Source organism: Bombina bombina, chromosome 1 (assembly GCF_027579735.1).
Source record: "Bombina bombina isolate aBomBom1 chromosome 1, aBomBom1.pri, whole genome shotgun sequence".
In the NCBI taxonomy this organism is placed as follows: domain Eukaryota; kingdom Metazoa; phylum Chordata; class Amphibia; order Anura; family Bombinatoridae; genus Bombina; species Bombina bombina.
Window position 1 is genome coordinate 106454007 of NC_069499.1, and position 19310 is coordinate 106473316.

The window sequence follows — 19310 nt, forward strand, 5'->3', positions numbered from 1 at the left end:
AAACAGTGCCTGCCGATATTATTATATCAAAATACCCAGATAAAATGATTCCTCAAGGCTAAATATGTGTTAATATCAATCGATTTAGCCCAGAAAAAGTCTACAGTTTAAATAAGCCCTTATGAAGCCCTTATTTACAATCGTAATAAACATGGCTTACCGGATCCCATAGGGAAAATGACAGCTTCCAGCATTACATCGTCTTGTTAGAATGTGTCATACCTCAAGCAGCAAGGGACTGCAAACTGTTCCCCCAACTGAAGTTAATTGCTCTCAACAGTCCTGTGTGGAACAGCCATGGATTTTAGTTACGGTTGCTAAAATCATTTTCCTCATACAAACAGAATTCTTCATCTCTTTTCTGTTTCTGAGTAAATAGTACGTACCAGCACTATTTGAAAATAACAAACTCTTGATTGAATAATGAAAAACTACAGTTAAACACTAAAAAACTCTAAGCCATCTCCGTGGAGATGTTGCCTGTACAACGGCAAAGAGAATGACTGGGGTAGGCGGAGCCTAGGAGGGATCATGTGACCAGCTTTGCTGGGCTCTTTGCCATTTCCTGTTGGGGAAGAGAATATCCCACAAGTAAGGATGACGCCGTGGACCGGACACACCTATGTTGGAGAAATATTAGCATTATAACCCAGTTAAAGGACCAGTCAACACACTGGACTTACATAATCAACAAAAGCAAAACAACAAGACAAATGCAACAGCACTTAGTCTAGTAGATTTTGTCCTTAACAATACTAAAATAAATCATAATCTGATACTTGATTTTAAAGTAAACAGAAAAAAATGAAGCAATTGCAACATCATTCAAATAAATCACAGGTCCAAGAAAAGTACCTGAAAATAAATAATTTTCCTTAAATAAGATACAACCATCTAAAGGAAAAATAAATACTATTTTGCTATAGAAACAATATCATAATTAGCAGAAGTAGAGATAGCCCCATTAAATTGGAGAACCTTCAAAATTGAAATGAACTGCCGGCAAAGAATATAGTTTAAAACCTATAAAGAAGGAATAAAAGAAAATTCTCAGCCTATTCCATTCCCTAGTATGAGGAACTGGAAAAAAACCTCCGAAAATACAGAAGAATAAATAAGCAGAAATAAAATGTTAGTTAGTCTTTGAAAGAACTAATTACCTTAATATCCAAAATAATCAACACCTTTTCAACAAAGAACAAATGTACTTAATAAAAAAATAAAAAAGTGGATTTGTTAGTGTCAATATCTGATGAAGAAAATTCTGAATGAGAAAAAACATCATCAGAGAAGGATAAATCATTATGTTGTTGGTCATTTGAAACTTCAATAATTAAAAAAGAAGTTTGAAAAAGGCCTAAAAATTTTATTAGAAGGCATGATGTCAGACAAAGCCTTTAAAATAGAATCAGAAAAATATTCTTATAAATCTTCTAAGTAATTCTTGTACATAAGATGTAAAAAGAATAACAAATATATAAAGCATAAATACTAACGGATTCTGCATGTAAAAGTTTATCATGATAACTTATTACAAACCATAGCTAAAGAAAAACATTCATAACATTTTAAAATAAATGAACTTAGCTTTGGTAGGACTGAACTCAGTCAACAGGAATCCCTTAGAACATTTTTGAAACACGAACAGTGAAATCTTGCAATATGTAATAGAAAAAAACAATATTTAAAGCAAAATTATCAAATTCCTTAAATGACAGTTTCAGGAATGGGAAAAGAATGCAAAATAATAAGCTTCTAAAAACCAGAAGCAATAAAAAAGTGAGGTTTAAATAATGTGAGGAAAAAAATGGAACAAATACGCCCACATTTTTTGGCGCCAAATATGACGCCCACATTATTGGCGCTAAATACAACGCCCATATTTTTGGCGCCAAGTATGACGCCACATCCTCTGACGCCGAAACCGACGCCCACATTTTTTGGCGGGAAAAAAATGTCTGAATACACATGCGTCAAAAAATGACGTTACAAAAAACAACTTCCGGCGTCAACTACGGCGCCGGAAATGACAATTTTTTTGCGCCAAAAAAGTCTGCGCCAAGAATGACGCAATAAAAAGAAACATTTTCTGCCCCCGCAAGCCTAACAGCACGCAGGGAAAATGGTCAATTGAAAATTTTCAAGGTAATGAAAAATAAATTGAATTAAAATGCATTATCCCAAATAATGAAACTGACAGTCTGAATTATAAAGGAATACTGATTATCCTGAATCATGGCAAATATAAGTTTAAAGACATATATTTAGAACTTTACATATAAAGTGCCCAACCATAGCTTAGAGTGTCACAAAAAATAAGATTTTACTTACCCCAGGACACTCATCTACATATAGTAGATAGCCAAACCAGTACTGAAACGAGAATCAGTAGAGGTAATGGTATATAAGAGTATATCGTCGATCTGAAAAGGGAGGTAAGAGATGAATCTCTACGACTGATAATAGAGAACCTATGAAATAGATCCCGTAGAAGGAGACCATGGTATTCAAATAGGCAATACTCTCTTCACATCCCTCTGACATTCACTGCACTCTGAGAGGAAAACCGGGCTCCAGCCTGCTGCGAAGCGCATATCAACGAAGAATCTAGCACAAACTTACTTCACCACCTCCACGGGAGGCAAAGTTTGTAAAACTGAATTGTGGGTGTGGTGAGGGGTGTATTTATAGGCATTTTGAGGTTTGGGAAACTTTGCCCCTCCTGGTAGGACTGTATATCCCATACGTCACTAGCTCATGGACTCTTGCTAATTACATGAAAGAAATATATATATATATATATATATATATATATAACACACAGAGAAAACCCAGCACTCACTTACAAGCTCTCAGCTAAGATTTAAAAGCAAAAATGGAAAGGTTAGTCACCGCATCTGGCCAAATGGGACAAGCTCAGGTACCACGTCAAGGTCCTCTCCAATACCTGAGACCCTAAAACAGCCACACAATGCAAGCTTTCAAATCCAAACAAACTGAAAACAAGGGAAGGGTGCACAGGAATATGTAACCACCCTAGACATATACAAAACACGGAAGGGAACTGCACTCTCATACCGGACCGGGTACACATCCATGACCCTGCAACATGCTCAGCCCTGGGTGCCACTGGCACTCACAGGAAGCTGTGCTGTCCCCAGAGCCACAAGCAGTTAACCCCAGACAGGTCTGGGTGCAAGAACCATAGGGAAAATTACAAAACAAATTAATACAACACACAGAGAAAACCCAGAACTCACTTACAAGCTCTCAGCTAAGATTTAAAAGCAAAAATGGAAAGGTTAGTCACCGCATCTGGCCAAATGGGACAAGCTCAGGTACCACGTCAAGGTCCTCTCCAATACCTGAGACCCTAAAACAGCCACACAATGCAAGCTTTCAAATCCAAACAAACTGAAAACAAGGGAAGGGTGCACAGGAATATGTAACCACCCTAGACATATACAAAACACGGAAGGGAACTGCACTCTCATACCAGACCGGGTACACATCCATGACCCTGCAACATGCTCAGCCCTGGGTGCCACTGGCACTCACAGGAAGCTGTGCTGTCCCCAGAGCCACAAGCAGTTAACCCCAGACAGGTCTGGGTGCAAGAACCATAGGGAAAATTACAAAACAAATTAATACAACACACAGAGAAAACCCAGCACTCACTTACAAGCTCTCAGCTAAGATTTAAAAGCAAAAATGGAAAGGTTAGTCACCGCATCTGGCCAAATGGGACAAGCTCAGGTACCACGTCAAGGTCCTCTCCAATACCTGAGACCCTAAAACAGCCACACAATGCAAGCTTTCAAATCCAAACAAACTGAAAACAAGGGAAGGGTGCACAGGAATATGTAACCACCCTAGACATATACAAAACACGGAAGGGAACTGCACTCTCATACCGGACCGGGTACACATCCCATGACCCTGCAACATGCTCAGCCCTGGGTGCCACTGGCACTCACAGGAAGCTGTGCTGTCCCCAGAGCCACAAGCAGTTAACCCCAGACAGGTCTGGGTGCAAGAACCATAGGGAAAATTACAAAACAAATTAATACAACACACAGAGAAAACCCAGCACTCACTTACAAGCTCTCAGCTAAGATTTAAAAGCAAAAATGGAAAGGTTAGTCACCGCATCTGGCCAAATGGGACAAGCTCAGGTACCACGTCAAGGTCCTCTCCAATACCTGAGACCCTAAAACAGCCACACAATGCAAGCTTTCAAATCCAAACAAACTGAAAACATTCCTGTGCACCCTTCCCTTGTTTTCAGTTTGTTTGGATTTGAAAGCTTGCATTGTGTGGCTGTTTTAGGGTCTCAGGTATTGGAGAGGACCTTGACGTGGTACCTGAGCTTGTCCCATTTGGCCAGATGCGGTGACTAACCTTTCCATTTTTGCTTTTAAATCTTAGCTGAGAGCTTGTAAGTGAGTGCTGGGTTTTCTCTGTGTGTTGTATTAATTTGTTTTGTAATTTTCCCTATGGTTCTTGCACCCAGACCTGTCTGGGGTTAACTGCTTGTGGCTCTGGGGACAGCACAGCTTCCTGTGAGTGCCAGTGGCACCCAGGGCTGAGCATGTTGCAGGGTCATGGGATGTGTACCCGGTCCGGTATGAGAGTGCAGTTCCCTTCCGTGTTTTGTATATGTCTAGGGTGGTTACATATTCCTGTGCACCCTTCCCTTGTTTTCAGTTTGTTTGGATTTGAAAGCTTGCATTGTGTGGCTGTTTTAGGGTCTCAGGTATTGGAGAGGACCTTGACGTGGTATCTGAGCTTGTCCCATTTGGCCAGATGCGGTGACTAACCTTTCCATTTTTGCTTTTAAATCTTAGCTGAGAGCTTGTAAGTGAGTGCTGGGTTTTCTCTGTGTGTTGTATTAATTTGTTTTGTAATTTTCCCTATGGTTCTTGCACCCAGACCTGTCTGGGGTTAACTGCTTGTGGCTATGGGGACAGCACAGCTTCCTGTGAGTGCCAGTGGCACCCAGGGCTGAGCATGTTGCAGGGTCATGGGATGTGTACCCGGTCCGGTATGAGAGTGCAGTTCCCTTCCGTGTTTTGTATATGTCTAGGGTGGTTACATATTCCTGTGCACCCTTCCCTTGTTTTCAGTTTGTTTGGATTTGAAAGCTTGCATTGTGTGGCTGTTTTAGGGTCTCAGGTATTGGAGAGGACCTTGACGTGGTACCTGAGCTTGTCTCATTTGGCCAGATGCGGTGACTAACCTTTCCATTTTTGCTTTTAAATCTTAGCTGAGAGCTTGTAAGTGAGTGCTGGGTTTTCTCTGTGTGTTGTATTAATTTGTTTTGTAATTTTCCCTATGGTTCTTGCACCCAGACCTGTCTGGGGTTAACTGCTTGTGGCTCTGGGGACAGCACAGCTTCCTGTGAGTGCCAGTGGCACCCAGGGCTGAGCATGTTGCAGGGTCATGGGATGTGTACCCGGTCCGGTATGAGAGTGCAGTTCCCTTCCGTGTTTTGTATATATATATATATATATATATATATATATATATATAATGTACCTTAAAAAAACATAAACAACATTTTTAGGATCAAAGTTTATGAGGCTGCCATTGTTACACCTCTTTGGATTTTTTAAATATATTTCATATTAGTATTCCCAATAATATTCATAGACATATGTAAGCATAATACTTTTCATTACTTTTTTTATAATTAAAAAATAAATATGTTCATAAGAATGTGCTTTATTGTGGTAGAATGAGCCATACAGAGCAGGGAAGATCCAGAAATGTCTGATAACTATGTATGTTAAAGGTATGTAGCACAACCCACATGGAGCACACAGGCACTGCATCAATTACAAATTACACCAGCATGCTGCTAACCTGATATCAGTGCCAGCATAAAGAAATTATATATACGATCAGGAAACTCCTCACCCCAAATGTCTAATGTAGGTTGCCACTCAGAGACACATATGAAATAAAGTTTCTTTATATTATTCATTCTATCTTACACCATGTGTAAACACACCAGCAAACACTTTTGCAACTTAATGCTGCACTACTTACCATGCTAGTCCTTTTAGACCTCTCTGCCGCCTTTGACACTGTTGACATCCATTGCCACTCCAGCGACACAGCTTTACTCTGGCTCTCTTCCTACCTTTCTAACTGTACCTTCAGTGTATACTTCTCTGGCTCCTCCCCTCTACCACTGTCAGTTGGGCTACCTCAAAGTTCAGTTCTTGGTCCACTTATTTTCTCAGTCTACACATCATCTCTAGGTTCTTTAATAAAGTCCTGTGGGTTTCATTACCATCTTTATGCTGTTGATACCCAAATTTTCCTTTCTGCACCAGACATTTCCTTTTCCTTGCTGACTCTTGCCCCCAGCTGCCTAGCTTATAGCGCATCCTGGATGGCTTCTCATTACCTAAAGCTGAACCTCTCTAAAACTGAACGCCTTCAGTTTCTTCCCTCTACCAATCTCCCTATTACCCAAATCTCACTTACTGTGGACAGCGCTGTCATCACCTCTACCCCTAAGGCCTGCTGCCTTGGGGTCACATTTGACTCAGAACATTCTTTTGCTTCCCATATTAAGTCCTGTTACTTCCACCTTAAAAATCTCTGTAAAATTTGTTGCTTCCTCACACAAGACACAACTAAGATTTGTATCCACTCCCTTACCATTCCTCACCTTGACTACTGCAATTTTGTCTTCTCCAGTCTCCCACGCTACCACCTGCACTGCAGTCTGCACCTCTTTGCCAACACATCCACTGGCTTCCCTTAGCCTCAAGAATACAACTAAAAATGTTGACCCTTGCATACAAAGCCCTCACAAACACTGCACCCTCCTACATTTTTGCCCTTGTCAGCAAATAATCCCCAACGCGCCCCTCTGCTCTGCCCAAGACCTACATCTCTCCTCATCCATCATTATTCCTCCCACTCTCATCTGCAAGACTTTTCAAGGCCTGCACCTATCATACAGAACTCCTTGCCTCACTTAGTCAGACTTTCCTCTACTCTCAAAAATGTCAAGTGCTCCTTAAAAACATCTGCTCAAGGATCTGTACATCTTATGTTAAGATGTCTCTACTACTTATGTTCCCTCCACCTCAACCACCCCATGTACTTTCTTTAGAAAGAAAGCTCACAAGTCCACCTGTCCTGTTGATCATTCTATGTTAAAGATGGTTTACAGATTACAGTGACTCAAAGGTAGGGCCCTCTACCCTTATGATTTATGTAAATGCATTCTGATTATTGTACCCCATAACTGTATACTTAATGTTACAGTGATGTGTAATATGATGGCGCTTTATAAATAAACAATAATAATTATTATAATAATAATAATACAGTCCTACAAGTAAAGATTCGGCCATACCAGCACCACAGTCCCTTAAGCAGTGCACCTTGTATCACAATCTGGGTGAGGAATGGCTGCTTATGGAATTGTAAGGGAGCATGACAGGATTGCAGCAGGAGAGGGGCAAAGCCCAGGGGGACTTATGATAGAGTGCAACCTGCTGATAGAGGGTGAAGCGCCTACTCTGATTTCTGCAGCAAGTATGGCTAAAATTTAAGAAAGGACATATCAAAAATTCTAGGGAGGACATTTGCCCTCTTTTTCTGCCCCCCCCCCCCCCCCCACTCCAGATGCCCATGGTAATAGTCCAGTTATTGCAAATAGCACATTCCAAACCATTTGTATACATGGTCACAAATTCCACCCATTCAATCTGTTTATGGCTAATTCTTATATATTAAGCCCTGTTATAAAATTATATAGGACCCTTCAGTAGTTGTTTAACAGCGCTATATGAATACCCCTTTGAAACAAGTCCTTTTCTCATTACAAGCATTGTTATTTGCTTGCCTGTATGCATTATTTATATTAATGCAAGGGATGACAGATCCATGAATGTAGTATGGAATATGTCTGTGTGTTCATGTGTGTATATACATGTAAATTTGCACTGTAAACTTACATGATTCTCCCCTTATTTACCTGAGTAAGATCTATTCTATTACTTCACTTACCTTTACTACTGTAGTGCTCAGGTGGTAAGTCATATGGTACAGGAAAGGCATTTAAGGAATCTTCATTGTTGCGATAAATATTCACTTTCACATTAAATGTACTGGAGCCCACGTCCTGTGTAAATACAGAATCAACAATGTATTTGACAAACTACAAAATGAATCCCATATGTTTACATGTAAACTACTGCCATAGTATGCACATGATGTAAACAGCAGCGCTACACAAATGAATCACCTTAAAGAAATGTTCTTTCATGATTCAGATAACCACACAATTTCAAACAACTTTACAAATTACTTCTATTATCCGTTCTCTTGGTATACTTTGTTAAAAGAGCAGCAGTGCACTACTAGGAAATATCCAAGTACATCAGGTGGACCAATAGGAAGAGGCATATATTTGAAGCTACCAATCAGCAGCAAACCTTTATGAATAGGGAGTCATTAAAAAGTCCAATGAGCTTACATTATAAGGGCTCCATTATCAAGCCGTTCTACCCTACCCTCTTCTCCACTTCTGAGGTGGAGAATTTCAATATCCCCGGTTTCGTCCCACCGGGGAGATTGACAGCTCCTGCATGAGTGTGATCGATTGTGCACGGGCAGGGAGGGGGGGGCGGGTTGCACGCAAGCGCAAAATAGCACCCCTGTCCGCACTTGATTGATAAATTGAGCCCTAAGTGTCCAATGCATTTGCAGAATGAAATACTGTGTGAATGGAAAAGGAGCAAACAAACTCCCATACAGCTTTTCTTCAATAATAACTCATTCACTTGAAGAATATATGAAAGATATTCTCATAAATGCAAAGCAGAAAAGAACTGAACTTCACTGTATATTTATGTGAATAACCTCTCAGCAGTTAAATGGGCACAAACTAATACCTTTGAACAATGTAGTTAAAAATGAACTATAACACGTCTTTGGTTTCCTTTAACCGCAAGCGAGATCTATACTTTTTAAAATGCCATGAAAAGAAGCTTCCAAATCGCATAATAATTAAATGAGTTTGAGCAGTTTCTTGAAATGTGTTTTGAAGGAACAGATGATGTATGAGAAAGTGCTCAGCAGTCTTAGAGAGAGTATTACTGTTATAAAGCACTGCTGTCAAGTGCTGGCATGATACAAATAGATCTTAGATCTTGTATTGTAGAGCTTTTTAATTTAAAGGGACATGAAACCCAAAAATTCTCTTTCTAATTTACTTCTATTATCTAATTTGTTTAATTCTCTTTGTATCATTTGTTGAAGGAGCAGCAATGCACTACTGGTTTCTAACTGAACACATGGGTGAGCCAATAACAATCGGTATATATATGCAGCCTCCAATCAGCAGTGAGAACCTAGGTTCTTTGCTACTCCTGAACTTGCCTAGATAAATCTTTCAGCAAAGGATAACAAAAGAAGGAAGCAAATTAAATAAAAGAAGTAAATTGGAAAGTTGTTTAAAATTGCATCATCTATCCAAATCATGAAAGAAACATTTTAGGTTTCATTTCCCTTTAAAGGAACATTTTAGTTTAAAATTAAATGTTCTGGGCTTGATTATGAGTGGAGGGCTATTTATTGCTCCTGCGCTATCTGCACTCGACTTGGCTTTTTGTTTATTGGGTGAAGAACATTGGAATGTGAAATATTTACACTAAAAAAAAAGTATAACACTTTATTAAATATGAATAGTGGATAAATATGATTTTACATGTTTTAGCTACTTGACTACAAAGGGCTTCAATACAGACACACAGACAGACATAAATATGTATATATATATATATATATATATATATATATATATAATATACACAGTATATATATACATATATATAAAATTATTATTATTACAACAAATTCTGCACCGTTGACCATGGGATATATATACATATGTATTTATAATACATATATATATATATATATATATATACACACACACACACATATACATACACACACATAATAACACAGCATTTTTAGACATATGAATGTATGTATGAATGTATGTATCTCTATGTTAAAGCCCTTTGTACCCTTATCATTTTTTAATACAATTTTTTTTCAATCATTTTTATTAGATAGTGTTATTATGAGTGTTAAAATTGCCTATGCTGTATACCCTTAGTGACCTATGTCAATATTTGTTTTTAATAAATTGGAGTATTGTATGCTGTGAAAAAGGAGTTTTTTTTTTTTTTTTGAGCGCTTACACTAGAGCTGGTGATAGCTCTTTTACACGTGAGCAGGATTGACTCAAGTGTGGGATTTGTGCAATTTATGTGCACAGTTTTACGCTATGGCTGTTCTTTCTTTTCTTTGAGGACCGTTGAAAATAAAAACTGCCTTTCCTTTCATCAGAGGACTCTTTTTTGTCTTTGGTTTTTGGCATTTGATTACTTCTTGGTCGGTATTGGATTTTTTGTATTTGACTAACACATTTTATATTTCACATTATCACGTTATTGTGTTATTATTTATCACTGAAATACATTTTTATTCTTTGTTATTATGAGTGTAACTGTACTTTTTAATGTCATTTTGATGTATTTTGTGCAACATGGCAAACAGCAGCGATAAACATGAAATTGCGCACAGGGTCAGATTGTGAAAAAAAGCAGCCCTGTAGAAATATGAAGACCAGCCCTATTTTCTGTTGAGTCGGTAGAATGCATATGTCCCATTTTCCTCAAGGGGATTACTGGGATACTCTTTCCCCAATATTTTTTTTTTCAGAATTAAATTATATTACTTTGTATTAAATGAAAGTGCCATGTTGTTGTAATATTGTAGCTTTTTAACCCCAGCTGCTGCAGCACACCGGGAAATCTCCTGATATCAAGGTAGGCCAATCCGGCCTTGATCGCTCAAGCGAAACTGTTAGCGTGCCACTCGTATTCTGGATCCTCTATTGGCTTAGAAAATTTTATTTTCAAAACAAAATCCATTCTCAACTTATGGTTTCCAGTGGTCACTCATGATTGGCTCACCAGGCATATCCATTTCTGCAGCAGCAATTCACGGTGTGAAACTGACTAGCAGGGGTTGAACACAAAGTGAGAAAAGAAAAATGGTTTAAAACAAAATGCTCTAAGCAAATAGGACATTTTATTTTTACACTAGAAGCAGGTGACAATTCAGCTTCACTGGCAATCATTATTCAGGGACATACAGTTAAGTTACAATTAAGATTTTCATTGCGTATAATCAGTCTTTCAGGTTTTTTTTTTTAAATAAAATTTGAGACAATAGTAAATGGTCTCTTTCCATTTCAGACAAAAAACAACCCCCCCCCCCCCCCCAGATATCTACATTCTGTTACATGCAGTGTAGGTTCAGTATGTACAATTTCTTTTTATTCTACAAATCCCACAAGCAAACCTTATGACAAAAGATTACTCAGTTACTTTATAGAGATGGGTGAATAATACTTGAAGCAAATCGTAAGGTAGCAGCTATGGAAACCCAGAAAAATGAATAACATATAGTTTGTGACTGGATTATGAAAACAATGGCCCATTGTTCTTCAACGTATTAAGTAGACCTTGGCAGTTGTGCCTTCAGGGGCATTGCAGTTACGGATTCAGGAATATGTATTTCAAAGAGACTTTCAGATATTCCTATTGAGGAACACAGTTGGAGATGTATTTCCTATGCACAATGAAGAACCCAAACATGGCTGCATGAATATTAAGCTAAAAAAACATTTGTACATTTTCAAGATTATGTGCTGACTTGAAAAAATAGAGGGGGAAAAAGCTACATAGCTAATGTGGACAAAATCCGTTTCTAAGCAATATTTAAGAATCCATTTAGAAACTAAAAAAAACTAACTGCAAAACAACATTCAGTCTGAAATCCTTACTCAAATCAAATGATATATAACAGATATGTATAAAACAACTTGAGAGAGCCTTCAATATTTCTACGTATAAACTGGGGAAATGATTACTGTCAGTGTTCACTTTTTATACGCCCAGGAGCCTCTTGCAAGCAAAGACGTCGTTGTTGGAACTCTTCTTAGGTATCAAACGGATCAAGACATAAAAGAGAGAGCATCTGCTAGTCAAAATGACAGTGTTTATTAAGAGTTAAAATACTTCATTAAAATGCACTTACTAGAAGTATTTTATTTAATGTGCTCATCACTGATCTCAGTCCTGCCGAGTATGATGACCCGCTGGATCCACTGCTGCAAACATATTCTTAAAAAAGTCTGAATAGGCAAAGATGAAAAGCGTATGAAGACGAAAGACAAACATGAAGATATTCACTAAGGTGACGGAGATGTACTGCAGCAGACAGAGGACGGTCGTTAGATTCGGCAGGACCAAGATCATCCGGTTCTTTTCAATGGACTTGGTTATTATTGTGATGATCACATTAAACAAAACACTTCTAGTAAGTGCATTTTAATTAAGTATTTTAACTCCTAATAAATACTGTCACTTTAAGTCACAGATAGCTAATGTGGAATCTTAATACAGGTACAAATCCTCAAATCCAGAATTCCAAAATCCATTTTTTTCCCTTTTTCAAGTAAAGTGTGAATTTTCATATGTATTTTTTTTTTTTGTTTTTTGTTTTTTTTAAATTTAAATCAATGTTTCTGTGGAGAAAACCATAATCCACTACTCCCGGGAATTACTCTGCCTGGCCACTAGGAGGAGGAAAAGATTGCCAACCCCCAAGAGCTTATTTAACCCTCTCCCACCTAATTTGAAACTAGTCTGACGTATAGCCAAGCAAAAATAATAGGAAAAGGAATAAGAGCAAAATAATAGGAGTAGAAAAAAAATGTTACAAAAACAAAAGAAACCATCACCAAAAACCAACTTCTTGTGGACTCTCCCCACCAAGAAAGAAATTCATTTATCAGGTAAGAATAAATTATGTTTTCTTTTATACAGGAGGTGAGAGTCCACAATACATTACTCCTGGGAACTAATACCAAAGCTGTGGAGTCCATGAGTAATGACAAATAAGGGCGGGACAAAACACATTTTTTCACATAGAAGTCAAAATAGAACTCAATAAATAAATTGAGGTTACTTAATATTTTTTTAAATATGCACTTAAAAAAGACAGACAGGCAAAAACAAAAAATGATGCTGAGACCACTGCCTGAAGGACTTTCCTACCAAAGGCAGCCTCAGAAGAAACAAAAAAATGAAAATGGTAGAATTTAGAAAAAGTATGCAAAGAAGACCAAATTTGATCAACTGAACCCTCAATCTTGAAAGCACAACTGATCTGGTAAAATGAGCAGTAATTAATTTAGGTGGAGGCTGTCCCACCTCCAAGTAAGCTTTATGGATCAAAAGCTTCAACCAAGAAGCCAAAGAAACAGCCATTGTTTTCATCTCTCATTTAGAAACAAAAAAATAAACAAGCAAACTAGAAGTTTGTTTGAAATCCTTCGTAGCATCTACATAATAATTTGGGGCTCAAACAACATCCAAATTGTGTAGAAGCCTCTCTGAAGAATTCTTTGGGTCAGGACACAAAGAAGGGACAAAAGTTTCCTTTTTTTTAATTATACAAAGTCACAACCTTAAGAAAAAAATTGAACTGAGTTCTCAAAACTGCCTTATCCTGATGAAAAATTAGATAAGAAGAATCACAAGAAAGAGCAGATAATTCTAAAACCCCAAAATAAACAAAACCTTCCAGGAAAAAAGCTTAATATCCATGCATCTTAGTTCAAATGGAGCAGCATGCAGAAACTTCAACACCAAATTTAGATTCCAAGGGGGAAACAATTGGCTTAATAACAGGCTTAAAGGGACACTGAACCCAATTTTTTTCTTTTGTGATTCAGATAAAGCATACAATTTTAAGCAACTTTCTCATTTACTCCTATTATCATTTTTTCTTTGTTCACTTGCTATCTTTAATTGAAAAAGAAGGTATCTAAGCTTCTTTTTGGTTCATAACTCTGGACAGCACTTTTTTATTGGTGGATGAATTTATCCACCAATCAGCAAGAATAACCCAGGTTATTCACCAAAAATGGGCCGGCATCTAAACCTACATTCTTGCATTTCAAATAAAGATACCAAGAGAATGAAGAAAATTTGATAATAGGAGTAAATTAGAAAGTTGCTTAATATTGCATGCTCTATCTGAATCACGAAAAAAATGTTTTGGTTCAGTGTCCCTTTAATACATGCGAAAGTATGAATAAAACCAGTATCAACCACAAATTAGGATAGGCAAAAGATGCCCCCTGCATAATAAACTGATGTTCCAGCCACCGGAAGGGGAACAGGGTGAAAAGGCTAAGATATGCTAAAGCTCACAAAGATTGGAATGAAGATCAGTGGAAAAGAGTATTATGAAGTTACAAATCCAAGTTTGAAATTTTTGGGTCCAATCCTCGACAATATGTGAGAGAAGAGTTGGAGAGAGATTGAAGGATGAGTGCTTGCAGCCTTTGATTGGGATCGGTTTTATTTTTCAGCATGATAACGATCCCAAGCACACTGCTAATGCAGTAAAATCATGGACTGACCTCCACAGAGTCCAGACCTAAATATTATAGAGGCAGTATGGGATCATCTAGAAAGACAAATAAATAAAAGACAACCTAAATCTAAAGAATAAGTCTGGGAAGTGCTGAAAGATGCCTGGTATAATATACCAAAAGATTACTTCAGAAAAACTTCAGGACAGTCTCCTCAAAAGAGTTCAAGATGTGCTTAGTGCCAATAGAGGTTACACTTAATACTGATTTTGTCTGAAGAAGCCATTTGTTCTGAAAATTATGTTTTTTACGTTTTGTGTACATATTTCCTGTATGTATCCTAATAAATATGGATGGTATTTAAAACTTTGCTAAAACAACAAATCTAATGGTGGCCTAAGACCTTTGCACAGTACTGTATATGGCAATGATGGATTTCTGCCCAATACAAAATTTTGTCTGAATCACGAAAGAAAGATTTGGGTTCAGTGTCCCTTTAATACATGCCAAAGTCTGAATAAAACCAGTCTCAACCACAAATTAGGATAGGCAAAAGATGCTCCCTGCATAATAAACTGATGTTCCAGCCACCGGAAGGGGAACAGGGTGAAAAGGCTAAGATATGCTAAAGCTCACAAAGATTGGAATGAAGATCAGTGGAAAAGAGTATTATGGAGTTACAAATCCAAGTTTGAAATTTTTGGGTCCAATCCTTGACAATATGTGAGAGAAGAGTTGGAGAGAGATGGAAGGATGAGTGCTTGTAGCCTTCAGTGAAACATGATGGAGGGTCTGTCCTGGTTTGGGGCTGCATTTTTGCCAGTGGTGTTGGTGATATTGCCTGAATTGATGGGATCATGAATGCTAAAAAGTACAGACAGGTTTAAATTCATCATGCCATTCCTTCTGGAATACGTCTGATTGTGATCGGTTTTATTTTTCAGCATGATAACGATCCCAAGCACACTGCTAATGCAGTAAAATCATGGACTGACCTCCACACAGTCCAGACCTAAATATTATAGAGGCAGTATGGGATCATCTAGAAAGACAAATAAATAAAAGACAACCTAAATCTAAAGAATAAGTCTGGGAAGTGCTGAAAGAAGCCTGGTATAATATACCAAAATATTACTTCAGAAAAACTTCAGGACAGTCTCCTCAAAAGAGTTCAAGATGTGCTTAGTGCCAATAGAGGTTACACTTAATACTGATTTTGTCTGAAGAAGCCATTTGTTTTGAAAATTATGTTTTTTACGTTTTGTGTACATATTTCCTGTATGTATCCTAATAAATATGGATGGTATTTAAAACTTTGCTAAACAACAAATCTAATGGTGGCCTAAGACCTTTGCACAGTACTGTATATGGCAATGATGGATTTCTGCCCAATACAAAATTTTGTCTGAATCACGAAAGAAAAATTTGGGTTCAGTGTCCCTTTAATACATGCCAAAGTCTGAATAAAACCAGTCTCAACCACAAATTAGGATAGGCAAAAGATGCTCCCTGCATAATAAACTGATGTTCCAGCCACCGGAAGGGGAACAGGGTGAAAAGGCTAAGATATGCTAAAGCTCACAAAGATTGGAATGAAGATCAGTGGAAAAGAGTATTATGGAGTTACAAATCCAAGTTTGAAATTTTTGGGTCCAATCCTTGACAATATGTGAGAGAAGAGTTGGAGAGAGATGGAAGGATGAGTGCTTGTAGCCTTCAGTGAAACATGATGGAGGGATCATCTAGAAAGACAAATAAATAAAAGACAACCTAAATCTAAAGAATAAGTCTGGGAAGTGCTGAAAGAAGCCTGGTATAATATACCAAAATATTACTTCAGAAAAACTTCAGGACAGTCTCCTCAAAAGAGTTCAAGATGTGCTTAGTGCCAATAGAGGTTACACTTAATACTGATTTTGTCTGAAGAAGCAATTTGTTCTGAAATTTATGTTTTTTTATGTTTTGTGTACATATTTCCTGTATGTATCCTAATAAATATGGATGGTATTTAAAACTTTGCTAAAACAACAAATCTAATGGTGGCCTAAGACTTTTGCACAGTACTGTATATGGCAATGATGGATTTCTGCCCAATACAACATTTTCTGAACTTCCTTCATCGCCAAGGAACTCTTGGTTCCCTCCTGGTGATTGATATAAGCCACAGCTGTAACATTGTCTGACTGAAACTGAAGGAAGGAGTCTATACTTAACAGGGGCCAAAAAAGAAAAGTCCTGTGAATTGCTCAGAGTTCCAAAATATTTATGGGCAACCTGGCCTCCCAGGGAGCCCAAACTTCTTGAATCAGATGCAAACCCCATACAGTAACCCAGCCGGACAGAAAATTACAGTCGACAGAGGATAAAGCTTGCTCCCTGAGAAGTGTGCTGGGGAACTAACCACCATGAGAGAGATCGCCTTACAAAAGAACTCAGGAAGATAATTTGTGATAACTGGGAGTGATCTCTGTTCCACTGATTTAGCATGCAAAGCTGAAGAGGCATCATATGAAACCGAGCAAAAGGCACCACATCTGAGGCTGCCACCATCAAACCTATTACTTCCATGCAGGACGCTACTGAAGGGAGCCCAAACTCCTTGAGCCAGATGCGAACCCCATACAGCACCCCAGCCAGACAGACTTGAATCTGTCGAAATTACAGTCGACAGAGGATAAAGCTTGCTCCCTGAGAAGTGTGCTGGGGAACTAACCACCATGAGAGAGATCGCCTTACAAAAGAACTCAGGAAGATAATTTGTGATAACTGGGAGTGATCTCTTTTCCACTGATTTAGCATGCAAAGCTGAAGAGGAATCATATGAAACCGAGCAAAAGGCACCACATCTGAGGCTGCCACCATCAAACCTATTACTTCCATGCAGGAAGCTACTGAAGGGAAAGGCTGAGCCTGAAGATTCAGACAAGCAGACGTTAACTTTGAAATCCTTGTCTCTTTTAGAGACAATCTCATGGAGACTGAATCTATTTGAAATCCCTGAAAAGGCACATTTATATTCCAACCATGAAGCTGAAGAAATGACATTTGGTTGACATGAGATTCTGCTAAAAGTATAGACCTTATTACTGAAATTAGGGCACCCAGAATTTTTGTAAAGATTCTTGGTGCAGTTTCCAGACCGAATGGAAGAGCCACAAACTGATAATGTTTGTACTGAAAGGCAAACCTCAGAAACCTGCTATGATCCAAAGAATAGGAACATGCAGATAGGCATCCTTTAAGTCCATGGTCGACATATAGTGACCTTGACGAATAAAAGAAAGGATAGTCCTGATGGTTTCGATCTTGAAAGTTGGAACCCTGACAAATGTGTTCAAACATTTTTTATCTAGAACAGGCTGAAAAGTTCCCTCTTTCTTGGAAACTTTGAAGAGATTTGAGTAAAACCTCTTCACATGCTCTAAAGGAGGACATTTGACTAACCCCTAAAGATTCTAGATCTGAAACCTATTGAAGAAAAGCCTGAGCTTTCACTGTGTTCCTTGGCACACTTGAAAGAAAAAATCTGTCTCTGGGAGGCTTTGAATTGAAGCCTATTAAATACCCTTGAGAGACAATTTACAGAGCCCAAGGGTCTGGAACTGAGCAAAACCATACACCCTGAAAATGCATCAACCTGCCCCCTACTAGAGATACTTTCATGCTGACTTAGAAGTAGGGGTAGAATTTTCAGGCTGCTTGGACTTGTGCCAATTGACACCAGGCCTCCAGGGTTTACCTTAGCTGTTTTGATTTGGAAAAGAGGCAGCTGATTTTTGCTCCTTGTTCTGACAAAGGAACAAAATTGACCAGAATTTTTAAATTTACACTTAAACTTCTTATCTTATGGAAGAAACTTACTCTTGCCATCAGTAACTGCTGAAATTATATTGTCCATTTCAGTCCCAAAAAGTATATTGCCTTGAAAAGGAATAGAAAGTAATTTATTTTTAGAAGCTGCATCAGCAGACCAAGACTTAAGCCATAAATCATGTCTAACAACAACAGAAAGATACAAATTCTTAGAGCTAATTCTAATAATATCAAGAATAGCATACCCCACAGAATCTCTAAAAGCTTTAGGACGTTATCTTTATCAGACTCATCCAGAACCTGAGCATAGAGACTCTCTAACCATTTAAAGATAGCAGCTGATACTTCAGCAATAGCAACAGCAGGTTGAAAAATATGACTAGAATGGAGATAAGATTTTCTTAAAGAGGAATCAAGCTTCCTTTTTATGTATACATTTTTTATTGAAATTTTATAAACATATACATCATATGCAAATAACAGATGTAACAGAAAGATGAAGTAAATGTCGTTCCAAAATGACAACATGTGAACAAGAGTCTATATCAGTCTGATTTTTCTCCAAATCATGAATGAGGAGAGCTGGGTGAGGAGATAGCATGGTTAGCAACAAAGTAATGCTTAATTGTCAAAAAACACCTCTTTATATAAAATTATATATCTAGAGAGATTCCTTGATTGCAAATAATACGTTGAGAACAAGCAGAGTACACGAGGAAGAAACCTCATGTAGAGAAGGAAAGAAGGAGGAAGGCAGGCAACCAGTTCAGAAAGAAAAGACAATTAGGAGGGAAAAGGAGAGTGAGTTAAGTGCATGCGCCTTTTAATTACTATTACTGACTATGAGTCAGATTGTGGTGTCATTTTGTGCAAAAATAGTTTTCCAGTAAAATTTAACATTATGGAACAGGTCTAATCTGTTTTAAAATAAAAAAAATTCTTCTAAGGATATAAGTTCTTGAGTCCTGTTTTTCCATTCCTCCAAGTTGGGGGTTATCTCAGTTTT

At 37.9% G+C, this 19310-nt stretch overlaps 1 protein-coding gene across 1 annotated transcript in view; it reads right to left on the bottom strand.

Annotated features, from left to right (window-relative positions):
* Window positions 1-19310, bottom strand: part of TDP1 (tyrosyl-DNA phosphodiesterase 1) — a 698490-nt gene that overhangs the window by 167660 nt on the left and 511520 nt on the right. The window contains exon 15 of the mRNA XM_053697569.1: window positions 8035-8149. Within this exon, the coding sequence (XP_053553544.1) occupies window positions 8035-8149 (115 nt within the window). The remainder of the gene's footprint in view (window positions 1-8034; window positions 8150-19310) is intronic.